This window comes from Silene latifolia, chromosome 11 (genome assembly GCF_048544455.1).
Source record: "Silene latifolia isolate original U9 population chromosome 11, ASM4854445v1, whole genome shotgun sequence".
NCBI classification, from domain to species: Eukaryota; Viridiplantae; Streptophyta; class Magnoliopsida; order Caryophyllales; family Caryophyllaceae; genus Silene; species Silene latifolia.
The window spans coordinates 191,469,768-191,483,296 of NC_133536.1; the positions used below are offsets into that span (position 1 = coordinate 191,469,768).

Below are 13,529 nucleotides of genomic sequence, written 5' to 3' on the forward strand. Positions count from 1 at the left end.
GAACGTTTTGAGACTTTACGATTGGAAATTGGTTTAATCAGTGGCACCTAAACTATCATAATTATTTTTTAACCGTATGACTGACTAGTTAAGACGAGATTGTATGTCTGTGTCCGTATTTTCCGCTGGAAGTACATTCTTATATAGTATTTTATTATGTTATGAGAATATTCCGTTTGCTAGCCTGTTATATTTTGTGTTGTATACAAACCATATCTTTCATTACTTATACATTCTAAGGTTTTGATCTTCATAAATCAATGACATTCATGATTGGTTTCATTTAGGATGTGAGTAGTACTCCTTACATGGCATGTAACATCAAATTGCATAAGCATGAAATTTGTCTCTTAATACATGTATACACTGGGGTTTGTGGTGGTGACACATGTGGAGAGGCGACCCTTCCTTTACGTTTTACCTATTAACCTCACATTAGCCAAATTTGTCCTGTTTTGGGCTATTTATTCAACTACATTCCATATGGCCTGCTCTTGTCAAGCTAGTCTTGTTGGTATATTTGGAAGTCTTGTTGTGATCAATTTAGTTGGTGTTGTGATGAATATTGGAAGGAAGGAAGAAAAAAATGAAATGAAAAAATATATACGAAAAAAAAAGGAGAAAAATGTTATTATAAAAGATGGAAAAGCAGAAATCTCTTATTACTCCTATTCTTATTCATTTCCATATTACTTGAGGAGAAGTACTTGTTTATGTGAGTGAGTGTGTACCATACTTGGCATGGTGTATCACCCTTCATGTTGGGTTGGAAAGTGGAATATGGTTACTTTTGGTTGTGATCGGTGCTAGCTTGGCTTTTACCTCCACATTTCCAAATTATTTTGCCCCTTTCTTACCCAATTACCTCTCCTCACATTACTTTGTAAGTCCTCGACATATGTTTTGGACCTCGATTGGTTGGAGTGTATATGTACGGTTACTAGAGATATCTATCATGTTAGATTGCATGCATGCTTTTGTAGGTCGTAGTTAGGTGAGTGACTAGTTTACTTCTCTCCTACAAAATCTCTATTCATCTTGGTTTGTATTGCACACTCTATATTTAGAGCTTGCTTATGTTGAAATCGTTCTTATACTATAATATGTGCTTTGATTAATATTTCTTGCCTCGGTTGATATCATTCTAGTCGTTTTATGTCTGTTCTCGTCTTTTCGATGATGTCAAGAGGGGGAAGAAATGACCATGTTTTAGTATTTGCCTTAGCTTGCTCCTTGTCAAGACCGATTGTCTCTTACAGTTCTTAAAGCTTTGGTATTGAATATAATTGTTTGATCTTGCGTTGAGGCTTGACTATAAAGATGACGGTATTATATTGAGGGGGAACTACATACTTAGTCACAATTTTAGGAGACTTGCCATCATCAAAAAGGGGAAATTTGTTGAACCATATAGAATATATGTTTATGTTTTGATGATGTCAAGAGTGCTTTACTTTCTATATAATCGTTGCGCGTAATTGTTTGTTTAGTCTTTTAGATTGAACTTACTAATCGCAAGCATTAAAGAATTGTGACGGAAGTATACAAGAACATATCATGATCATGCCCTCATTCACGGATCAAGATATTACAAGATAGTGGAAGAATTATTAAAGCATTCATGAGAAGATAAAGCTCATCTAAAGATTAATCAAGCTTGAATAATTATGTAGCCTACACTCGAAGATCTCCTAACGAAGATTAGAATAGCATAGGTGATTATCTCGTAATGGTAACGTAAGAATGGACTTCTTACATCGGTAAGGTTATGGCCTCATAGCTATAACATTACTTATATAAGAGCTCAATGTTATAGCTATTCTACTAAACATTGAGATGTGAAGTTTATAAAACACACGACAAAATAGTTTTTAAATTATTTTTGGAAAACCGTTTTAAATGTCTTAGTAAAAGTATTTATTTTACAAGGGAGCTTATTTTAATATTGAGTATGGTTTCACTATGAGCTTATAATTAGTAATTATGATTGAATCAACTTATGAGTTGAGGCATCTTGCTAATTAAGGTTTCTAGTTTCTATCTACTCTAAAAAAAACCCTACACCTAATTTATCTTACCTAGGGTTCTCGTGAAAGGGGAATGGGCTTATGAGTCGTTTCTTTCTCATACACGGTTACTCTCTGTACAAGTTAGGGTTTTATGTAAATCTTTATAATATTTGATTAGAGATTTAATATCTCTTTTATATTATTTTGATTTATTTTTTCCTAACTTATAAGATATTATTTTTGTAAAGATAGAAGGAAAAGATTGAGTAAATCTTTAAAATAATATTTGGTAAGAGATTTGTTATCTCTTTATTATTTGATTTATTCTTTTCTATCTTATAAAAATATTAGGGATGAATAGTGTCGTGTGAACAGTGTCGTGAATAGTGCCGTGAATAGTAATTTCCTTCTTGCACAATAAGTCTTTGCTTGGATAAGGGTTAAGGTATTAGGATAATACTAGTATTGGTACCCGGTTTCGCCCGGGCTACATCTACTTACCATTATTTTTTTTTCATTAAATAAAATTACTTAAAGTTGCATAATCCATAAATTTATTATTAATATATTTTTTATAACATGTCTTAAAATTACGATGAAATAAATTTTGAGACACATTCACTACTCCCGTTATTAATATTTTACTCTTATTAATGAAACAATAGTAATAACATTTCACTACTTGCCCGTATTCATTATTTTTACTTTCACTACTCCCGCTGTAATTATTGTTACTGTCATTACTGCCGCATTAATATTGATAATTTCACTACTCCCGCCGTAATTATTGTTACTTTCACTATTGCCGCATTAATATTGATTATTTCACTACTCCCGTTGTTTTTATCACTCTTACTAATCACGTTGATAGTATTATTACTTTTACTATTCAAATGAGTGATTACTATCATATAAATATATCCAATGTTACTACAATTCTTTTCTTCACTGACGAAATTACTTTTACTACTTAGGCATGCAATTTTAAGAGGATTATATATTTATATAAATATATTAAATATATGCATTAAATCAAATCGAAAGAATTGTGCAATATTATATATTATGGAATCTAACTTGAATTATTTATAACCTACTTATTATATTTTTGTATCTTAAATAATTAACATCTCTATACATCTAATAAACTATAAAGTTTAATAATATTGCATAGATTTTAAATTTAATATATAATTTTATGATGATAATAATTAATACCATAAGTGTGCATGTTTATACTAATTAATTACTTTATTTTAAGGAAATTGACCATCTTCTAGTCGTCTATAAATATTTAGGAAAATTACCAGGCATTTTCTTTCTTTCTCTCCTTGAAATTGACCATCTTAAGTAATTATTTTATTTTAAGGAATTGACCATCTTAATTAATTATTTTAATTTAAGGAAATTGACCATGTTTAGGAAAATTATCAAGCTTCTATATAATTTAATTTTAACCCAAATTATATAATATTTGCATTGAGATCCCTTAATCGGGTCCATCACATGATGCTATTGATTTAAAACTATATAGTATAATTAATTTGTATAACTTTCTTTAATTACATTGAAGTCTCTTGATTTCTGGATTTAATATATAGTATTGATTTGTTAGAGATTTTTTTATCTCCTTATATTATCTTTCCTAATCTCCAAGATATTGGTGAGTTGTTAAGATAGGAAAATATTATTTATTAAGGCAAGTCTTGAAAAAGAATTAAGGAAAGATTTAACCTAATTCTTTCTTGTTTTGCAAGACTTCCACACGGCACTTAGGGTTTTTGCTAAACCGAAACTCTTGCTCCTCTTTTACTATAAATACTCCATACTTTACAATATTAAAAGTTAAGACCTTTGAGCATGACTTTCATATATTTTCAAAAAGCAAAAACCATGTTTTAAAGCAAGAAAACCGTTTTGTTTATTTTCGAAAAAAGGTCGTGTGAATTATAAACTTGTGCATTCGTTCTTATTGTTATCGTTATAAGATAATAGTGCTTATTTGATTTCTTACACGTTCATTAACGTGAACTTTTAGTAGAATCATTAGTGCTTTCTTATTAGCGTAAGTTAGTCACTCGAGTATTTAACAGTACTCATTGAGTTATAACTAGAGTTAGTTGTACGAGTTGGGTTAGTAAATTTGTATTCCGTAGAAAGGTACTAAATTTATTAATCGAGAATAATGGACGTAGGTTTCGACTTGTGAAACTGAATCACTTCAAAAACCGTGTGTCTCCTCTCTTTCGTTCGTTTGTTTATTTTGTTTTACATTCATTAGTTGATTAGTTAAAGTTTAATCAATAAACTTTAAATAATCAATTATATACACAGAATCGAAAAAGCTTTCAAAATTTTTAAATCCTCAATTCACCCCCCCTTCTTGAGTATTTTGGATCAATAGACTCTTCATCAATTAACCCCCCCTCTCTCTCTTTCGAGTATTTCGACTTGGATAGACTCTTCAGATATTTCTCGCGAAAAGGGAGGCTTTGTAAGGCAGTTTGTTCCACCACACCAGCCAGATGAAAACTTTAATCTTTGGCTGACTGGGAAGGTCCCACAGCCATAGCATGTTAGTGTAGGAGGAAGGGAAGGGAGATGTGGAGGGGGGGGGGGGCACTGAAGGAGTGATAGGTCTCGCTAATGGAGAATTTGCCTTTAAGGGCAAGGGAGGTAGTGAGAATGTCGTGTCTAGGTGAAGAAGGGATGGGGAGGGAAAGAATATTGAGGATGATATGGTCAGGAAGGACAAAATCGAGGGAGTCAAAAGACCACACTCCATTAGAAATAATGGAGCTCAATCTCGCGGTAGAAGAAGTATAGCTTAAAGGTCCCGAGATGGCGTTCCTGAGAGGGCCAAGGCAAGACCACATGTCCTCCCACAGACGGATAGAGGAGCCGTCGCCTATGGACCAAGAGAGGTGATATTTTAGGATAGTCCACCCAATTCCCACATTTCTCCAAATGTGGGAGCCATAGGAGAAGGAACCAGGGGAGGGAGTGAGATACTATCTATGCAAGGCTTTGGCGGCAAGGGGGGATTTTTCAAGAAGAATCTTCCAGCTTAATTTAGTCGAGAGGGCATCATTGAGCGATTTGGCGGCCTTGATACCAAGGCCTCCAAGGGAAGGAGGTAGGGTAATTAGGTCCCAGTTTGCCAGGTGGAGTTTATTCGCAGAGTGGCTAGACCAAAGGAAACTGCGAGTAATCTTCTCAATGTCCCGAAGGATAGAGATGGGGAGGCGAATGCATTGCATTGCATGATTGGGAATAGCATTATTGAGGGTAGACTTGATAAGGCATATTCTACCAGCTCTAGAAAGAAAACGGGATTTCCATGTGGCTAATTTGGCTTGGATGTTATCAAGAATGAAGTGCATGTCAGCTCTCTTTGATTTTTTTCCCAAGAAGGGGGAAGCCCAAGTAGGTACTCAGGTTGTTGGCTCTTTTAATACCTAGGCCATCCTCGAAGAGGTTGACATCAGGAGTGGGAGTGTGTTTTGAGAAGATGATTTTGCTTTTAAGGCAATTGATTTTGTGCCCCGAATTGGAACAAAAGGAGAGAATGATGTCCTGGAGGGCACAAAGGTTTCTTTCTGAAGATCTCCCAAAAACAAGGATATCATCAGCGAAAAGGAGGTGGGAGAAGGAGACCCCGCCTTTCCCAAGGGGGTAGGGGTCCACTCATTGTCATGACAAGACTTGTGGATAAGGCGAGATGGGGCTTCCATGCAGATGATGAAGAGGTAGGGAGAGAGGGGATCACCTTGTCGAACTGTCGAAAGAAGAGTCATTGAGGGTCACGTGAGCAGAGACCGTGGAGATGCAGCTCATGATGAGGGAAATAGTTTTAGGGTCAATGTTGACCTCGATAAGACATGTTCTGATAAAGTCTCATTCAAGTCTGTCGAAAGCCTTTTCAAGGTCGAGTTTAAGGGTGAACCAGCCCAATTTGCTTTTATTTGTTTGATAGTTTAATTTTAGTTATTTACGACACCTAGTCTTTTAGTTATCAGCCCTATACTGAGAGTCCAATTGATCCCGTCGGCCCTCCTCCATTCCACCTTGTTTCACTACTATTGAAGCTTAGTGGAGCTATATATGTTTGGCTATGGAATATTTTATGTATTATTATATATAACTTTTTGAGAGTAAGTCCAAGATCACTAGAAGCCTTTCCATGTAAATAGTCTGTTTCATAAAAAATTCTAATTGGTTTCTACTTTCTACCATGATTAGTAGAGCAACGTTTAAACAGAGAGGGGAAGGATGAGTGCAAAAAAAAAAAGGTTAAAAAGAGGTCTTCTCTCTAAATTAATTATTTTTAAGTGTTAACATTTCTCGTCATATACCCAAACATTTCTTAGTCATATACCCATATGACATAGGGTGTGCCATAAACTTGGCTGCCTGGGTCTATCAAATTTGGTTAAGTTGGGAGCATTTGAGATCGTATATAAATATTTTTTATTCAAGCTTATTAATTTTTTTTCAGATCGTGATATTTCACATACAACTAAAATTTAGTTCAAATGAATAACTCAGATGTAATTTTTATATCTGATTAGACAAAATGCCGATGAGCAAGATCAACCTTAACTGCGAATCAAGGTTTTATATTTTAAAAAGTTTACCTTATTCTTTGTAAATTTTAGAGTAATGAAACAGATTAACATATCATTGGTTTCAAAAAATTTATCAAACAATAACAATGGTTAGAGTTCCATACTAGACATTTTCATATATTGAGATCTCAACACACATCATTAATTATGAAACTTCTTATTTCTTCTTAATGGTAAAAGTTCCATACTTTTTATATGCCCTCTTCTTTCTCCTCTTCTTTTTCCAACATGAAACTAATTTCTTACTGATAGATGAACCAACTCAACCAAAACCTTAAGGTGATGGTTGAGGCCCAACTATTATAAATATTCCTATTACGCTCCCTCACTCAAATGCCCGTTAGGCTTGAAGAGTGGTTAGTTGTGCACCGGCTCCCCCGTACCGTGTGCTCTGATACCATGATAGATGAACCAACTCAACCAAAACCTTAAGGTGATGGTTGAGGCCCAATTATTATAAATATTCCTATTACTTACTTTAGAAACTGGTTTCATAATATATAAGAAGCTCTTTATTTTGTAACTCAATGGTTAAGGAGCTCCTTATAATTTCTTCATTACTATTGCCCTGAACACTAATCCTTACTATTAATTGTCGGTTTCTTGATCTCGTTTTTTAGTGCACTACTAACTCATAGATTGTATTTAATTATGACAATGTGACACCATTTAAAAAGAAGTTTGATTTTTATTAGTAAGGGACAAAAGTCCCACCCAAGGTAGAGATCCTACCTTTTTACCACACTTAGGCTCACACCATATGTTTGTAATTTTGTACAAAAGATTATGAATACAAAATGGAAAATTAGTTGGCGTCATCGAGTGAAACCCAATCTCGATACCACTCAGTGACACCTTATCATTATCCATACAAAATTCCACCCATATTCCCACATCCCCTACCCTACCCTACCCTACCCTACCCCATAATATGCACCAAAGGAATAATATATATTGACATATCACAATCCATCTCACACTCTCAAACTCTATCTATCTATACATTTTCTCTCCGTACACTTTGCCTCTTCTCTCATCTTCCTTCTTCATTCAATAGCAAGTAACTACCACGTTTAATCAACATTAGAAAATTATAGAGATTCTTTCAAAACTTATCTTATTATTTTTATTATTATTATAATTATTATTGCACGGGATTTACACTAGTATTATTAAGTGGATAATAATACTCAAATTTTCCCACATATTAGGGATTTACATCCTTCAATTAGTACCAAGTTTATTCTTGAGTTATTCTCGCCTTGAAAACCCCTTTTATTTGTTATAATAATCATAATTAAGTTCCAAATTAAACCTATTTGATCATGTTTACATGCAAATTAATAACCAAGTGTCACATATTCCACAATTCTCTCTTTTTCTTTTATGACCAAAATTATAGTTCAAGTTGTTATTGAACTAGTAATTAACAAGAAGCAAAATTAACCACAAGGTAAAGATTCCATATTATATTCTTCCTATCTTTTTTTATCTTTTAACTTATAAATTTTGAATCTTTCCACTTTGTTACACACACAAAAACATACCATACCATGGTGTGCTACTCCTACAACCACTTGAGAGAAATAGAAGGCAAGCTAGCACATGATCCACACCATCAAACCGACAAGACGGCGTTAAAAACGACACGTTTAGTGCTTGTTTCGGGTCCGGTTATAGTTGGGGCGGGTCCGTCCGGCCTCGCAGTGGCTGCATGCTTAAAGGAGAAGGGTGTACCAAGTTTAATACTAGAAAGATCCAATTGCATAGCTTCCTTATGGCAAAATAAGACATATGATCGTCTAAGGTTACATCTTCCTAAATCATTTTGTGAATTACCCTTAATGCCCTTCCCTCCACACTTTCCTACGTACCCTAGTAAAGGGCAATTCATAGAGTATTTAGAGGACTACGCTAAGAAATTCGACATCAACCCTATGTTTAACGAGAGTGTCGAGAAAGCGGAATATGATCAAACCCTAGGGTTTTGGAGGGTTGTAACAAGTAAAAAAGGCGGTATGAAAACCGAGGAGGGATTAGGGGTTGTTGTCAAAACGGAGTACGTGTGTCGGTGGTTGATAGCTGCCACGGGCGAAAATGCGGAGGTGGTGGAGCCGGTGTTGGAAGGGTTGGAGGAGTTTGGAGGGCCAATTGTTCATACAAGTTTGTATAAGAGTGGTGAAATGTTTAGAGGTAAAAAAGTGTTAGTTGTTGGAAGTGGTAATTCAGGGATGGAAGTTTGCTTGGACCTTTGTCATCATAACGCTATGCCTTCTATTGTGGTCCGAGATAGAGTGAGTATCATTCCATTCTATTGTACTACTTATTTATTATTGCACCAAACTTTTCTTAAACTTATTTCAACGTTATAGCTACGTGACACCATGTTAATTATTCAAAATTTAGAGTCGATAGTACAGTATTGTCAATAAAACACTCCAATCGAGTAATTATAGGTTAAACGGTTTTTGTAGCATGTGCTCTTAGGACGTTTATTGAAATCTTAATAAATGAAGACTTGCAAGAATATCCAGCTATATGCTAAAAACAGATTCGAATAGACTTTTGTAAATCTTTTTTTATGACACACGTTAGGAAAACCATTATTTAAATACCACAAATCTACTTTATTATTATGGAATAGTTGTTTTTTTTCTTTTATCAACAACAACCATAATACTTTGGAATGTTCAAACAAGTCCGAGTTGTAACAAGAAATGATTTTAGTTGTGTTGATACAATATTAACATTGAATACCAAGGTGGGAGAACTGTTGATTTGATTTGATTGTCCTTTAAAATATCAATTAGGAACTTAAGTTGAATGTTCAAAAAGGCTAGTGTTGATTTAGATAAATTATATCCTCTATTGAACAGGCTTAACCCAGTAATTAAGATTTAGGATTGATGAGGTATCCTGATATATAATAGGTCACGAGTTCGAATTCTCTTTTCCTTATATTGTACTGTCTCATATGATAAAAAAAATCACTAATCCTCTTAAATATAAATTAGGAACTTGAATTGAATGTTGAAAAAGGCTAGTGTTGGCTTAGCCTTTTAACACACCTAACTTTTAGTTCACCACAAAGACAAAGGATACCTACAATAGAATTCAACTAATTTTGGCCTATATTTGAAAGCAAAATGGACCATATAAGATAGTACATTTGTAATGGTATGCTTTTTCTTTTCTTTTTGATCATTTGGTGTTTGTTAATTAGTTAGGTTTCCAATCCATAATGGATTGTCAATCATAACATGAGCCCTCCTCATCATGTAATTGAAGAGATAATTGTTAAGTTTTCTCCTATTTTATACATGCCATCTTTTGTTTATAGTATCATTAAGGAAAATAACTTTATGATAAGACATTAACTTAAAATATCAAACAATTGTAGCCTTTATGATGCTTATAAAGGCTAAACATAGCTTAAAGTATAGGTATAAAATCTTTGATGATGGGTTAGTTCAAGTTCCAAGCACTATTCATTCATAATTTCATATGCTTGCAAAATGTAGATTTTTTTCACTTTCTTGGGATACTCAAGCATGCGCAATATTGAATGAAAAACACCAGGATCTTACCAATCACTTCAAAATAAACATATTGGCCCAACCTTCTTTTTTGCCTTCAAGATTTTCCCTGTAAAGATGCATTATTCATTGCCTGTAAACACCTTGCACAAGGGCACTGACAATTTGGGCTCCTCTCCCTTTTCCCTTTCAATCATCCACTCATTTATTTAACCACCCTTTTTTACTCTTTTTACCGTATAATTACATAAGCGGTTTTTTTTAACACGTTTCCTCTGACACATATCGACAAAACTTAAAAAGGTTTCAGACATTTATAAGCTAATAATAATAATAATGATGGTTCTATTTAGAATTGTTATTAACTAAGCTTATGTTAACTTTATTTTAGTGTCTTACATGAATTTACTGAATTTGACGCATATAATATTGACTTTTTAACAAATTTATGTTTATAAAAAAAATAAGAATACAAAGATATGTAAGGATATCGGCCCTAGGCAAGATTTTCACCCCTAGACATCAGAATTAAAAGTCAGATAATATTTCTATTAGTGTATAAATTCTTAACTTGACAGCTGTATTAACAATAAAACGAGCTTTACTTATCTTATTTAGTTACTTTACAACATACGAAGTACATTTTTTTTTCTGTAATAATAATTCATGCAACTATCTAAGTGAAACACATACTGTTTAGTAGTACTTTTACGTATTCTATTAGTTTAATTTACTTCAGACATATTATTAAGTAGTAATAATAATCTTGTGTCTTAAATCAAAGAAGTTTTAGTTTAATATTTAAGACAAATGTATTGTGGTCAATATGTTCCAGATTTGAATTTCCCTCCCCTCTATTTTAATACACTAATTGTTTTGAATTTTATGGAAATGAAGCAGGTTCATGTATTACCACAAGAAATGTTTGGAAGATCAACATTCGGATTCTCAATGTGGTTACTCAAGTGGTTACCAATAACCCTAGTGGACCGACTACTCCTTCTAATTGCATGGTTTATACTTGGTGATACCTCAAAACTAGGGTTGATACGACCTCAAATGGGACCCCTTCAACTCAAAAAATTGTCAGGAAAAACACCGGTGTTAGATGTTGGGACTCTTGACAAGATCAAAAGAGGAGACATCAAGGTACTACATGTACCATTTTATGTCTAATCTCATTATTACTTTTATTTACTACTTCCTCCATTCAACTCCACTCTACCACTCTCTTTTTTCACGTTTGTCAACGCGTGTTTTACTCGTTAAATATCGTTAGCTACGTATTTGCAAAAATTATAAAAGTTAGATATTTTTAATGTACTCGTAAAGACGAATCAAACAAGATCCCACATGAATATATTTCCACTTACGTATCGAGAGAAAATCGAAATTGAATACACGATTGTGAATAATGTACAAAAATGAAATAGGTAGAGTGGAGTTGAATGGAGGAAGTACATAGTATTATTATTTGATTTTGATGTATATATTTCACATCTTACTTTAACTCGTTTTTCTTGCATCTATTCATTTGGAGATCCAAAGTTTGATTGATCCTATGTTATAAGATTTTTTGCCACTACAAGAAATACATTACTTTCCCTAATAGTTGATGTGATTTTTTATAAGGTTGCAAAGTGACCAGCTGTTTAGGAACGTGTATAAGACAGACATATCCATTTTATTTACGAAGTATATTTTTGTCTAAACGGAGTCAGAAAGGCAATTTTGATGCTGACGGGGTTTAAACCTAGGTCATAAGCACCACCTCTCATGACTTTATTAAACAAGCTAGATGACATCTACTTATATCAGTACACTAACTCTATCTCTACTATTAATTATAACGATAATTTAAAATGACTCGATTATCTCAAGATAACCGACTCATGTATCTTTTTTAATATTCTGAAATTTTTTAAATATTTTCTATATTTAGGGGTCTCAAAATATGAGAAGATATTCCCATTGTCTTCACCTTACTATTTTTGGCAGGGCCCTTGAAATTTTGTGATGGTCATGGATATGATTCTTGCCTCCATTACTTTTGCTAATAAATCATTATTAGCACACCTCTTAGTGTGATTTTGGCCCTATTTTTTGTCCTTTCGATCTCTTTTTCTTTATGTTGTAACCAGTTAGATTAGCAACAATATTATTTTTTTGGAGTTTAATTTGCTAGTTGTTGGAGGGGTAGGGAATTTATACTATTTATGTGCTTAGATCATTTATAATTTATAGTAAAGTACAATTATTATTCTTTGCATTTTTGTCCAATAAGAATATTCTTCATATTTATACCATTTCCACTAAACATATTGTTCTAAGACAAAAGAATTATAAAAATCATGAAAATTTATATTCTTCATACTCCAATGCTATATTTAGGGTCAAACTTTCCATTTAATAAGTATTCTTAACATGTGCCCTTAGAACACATTTTAGAAAACCGATATAAATTGATATTTGTTACATTACTATAGGTGTGTCCAGGCATCAAAAGATTGTCAATGCATAACAATGTGGAGTTTATTAATGGAAGAATAGAGAATTTTGATGCTATCATCTTAGCAACTGGATACAAAAGCAATGTGCCATATTGGCTAAAGGTATAGGAGTAACTTTGTTTTTTTTCCCCTTTATCTTTTTTTTTCCATTATTCTTAACCTAAAAAAAGTTGTTCATAAAGTAAAGTATGGGTGTTTGAGTGTTTGCATTGTTTCTCTTCATCTAGGAAAGAAAGATGTTCTCCCAAGAGGATGGACTACCACGACGGCCATTCCCTAATGGTTGGAAAGGTGATCATGGGCTATACGCGGTGGGGTTCACGAAACATGGCTTGTTAGGTGCATCTATGGATGCTAAGAGAATAGCCGAAGACATTGGACGATGTTGGATTATTACTGAATCAAAACCGTCTTATTGCCTTTGATTGCTTAGTGATCGCTTTTTTTTTTTTTTTTTTTTTTTTTTTTTTTTTTAATTGAAGATAACAATCTAAAATGATTCCGATTCTTTTTTGGTTTGTGCCATGCAGTTTATTTTAGATTTAATTAGGTTAGGGTTACATAGGCAACAAAGTTTGAAGACTTAGTTATTGATTGAGAATAGAGAGAAGATTGATGGTGTGCCAAAGAATGGCACAACTTTTGCTACCAATGAAGGTTCTACCTCCAAAGAAATATGGGAATCAAATGGTGGAACTTCAATCTTTTTAAGAAAGAAACAAGGCAAAAATTCTTAGTCCGGAAGAATTGAGCTAATTTTTATTTTTTTGGGTTTAATTGAGGTTTGTAAATCTTGTACATTTGCTATTTAATTTGTTTATTAGTTACGCAAGATTTGTTAGGGCA

The 13,529-nt window shown here is 33.3% G+C and overlaps 1 protein-coding gene across 2 annotated transcripts; it reads left to right on the forward strand.

Moving 5' to 3' along the window:
* The first annotated feature begins 7,596 nt into the window (after nt 1-7,596).
* LOC141612203 (indole-3-pyruvate monooxygenase YUCCA6-like) lies at nt 7,597-13,529 on the forward strand. 2 transcript variants are annotated; one of them, XM_074430926.1, is made up of 4 exons: nt 7,597-8,931; nt 11,071-11,322; nt 12,660-12,785; nt 12,911-13,529. In XM_074430926.1, exons 1-4 carry the CDS (start codon nt 8,191-8,193, stop codon nt 13,106-13,108), a joined length of 1,317 nt encoding a protein of 438 aa, XP_074287027.1. In that variant the 5' UTR covers nt 7,597-8,190; the 3' UTR covers nt 13,109-13,529. The 2 variants fall into 2 exon arrangements, with proteins under 2 accessions (XP_074287027.1, XP_074287029.1); XM_074430928.1 differs by having other exon boundaries at nt 7,616-8,931; nt 11,074-11,322.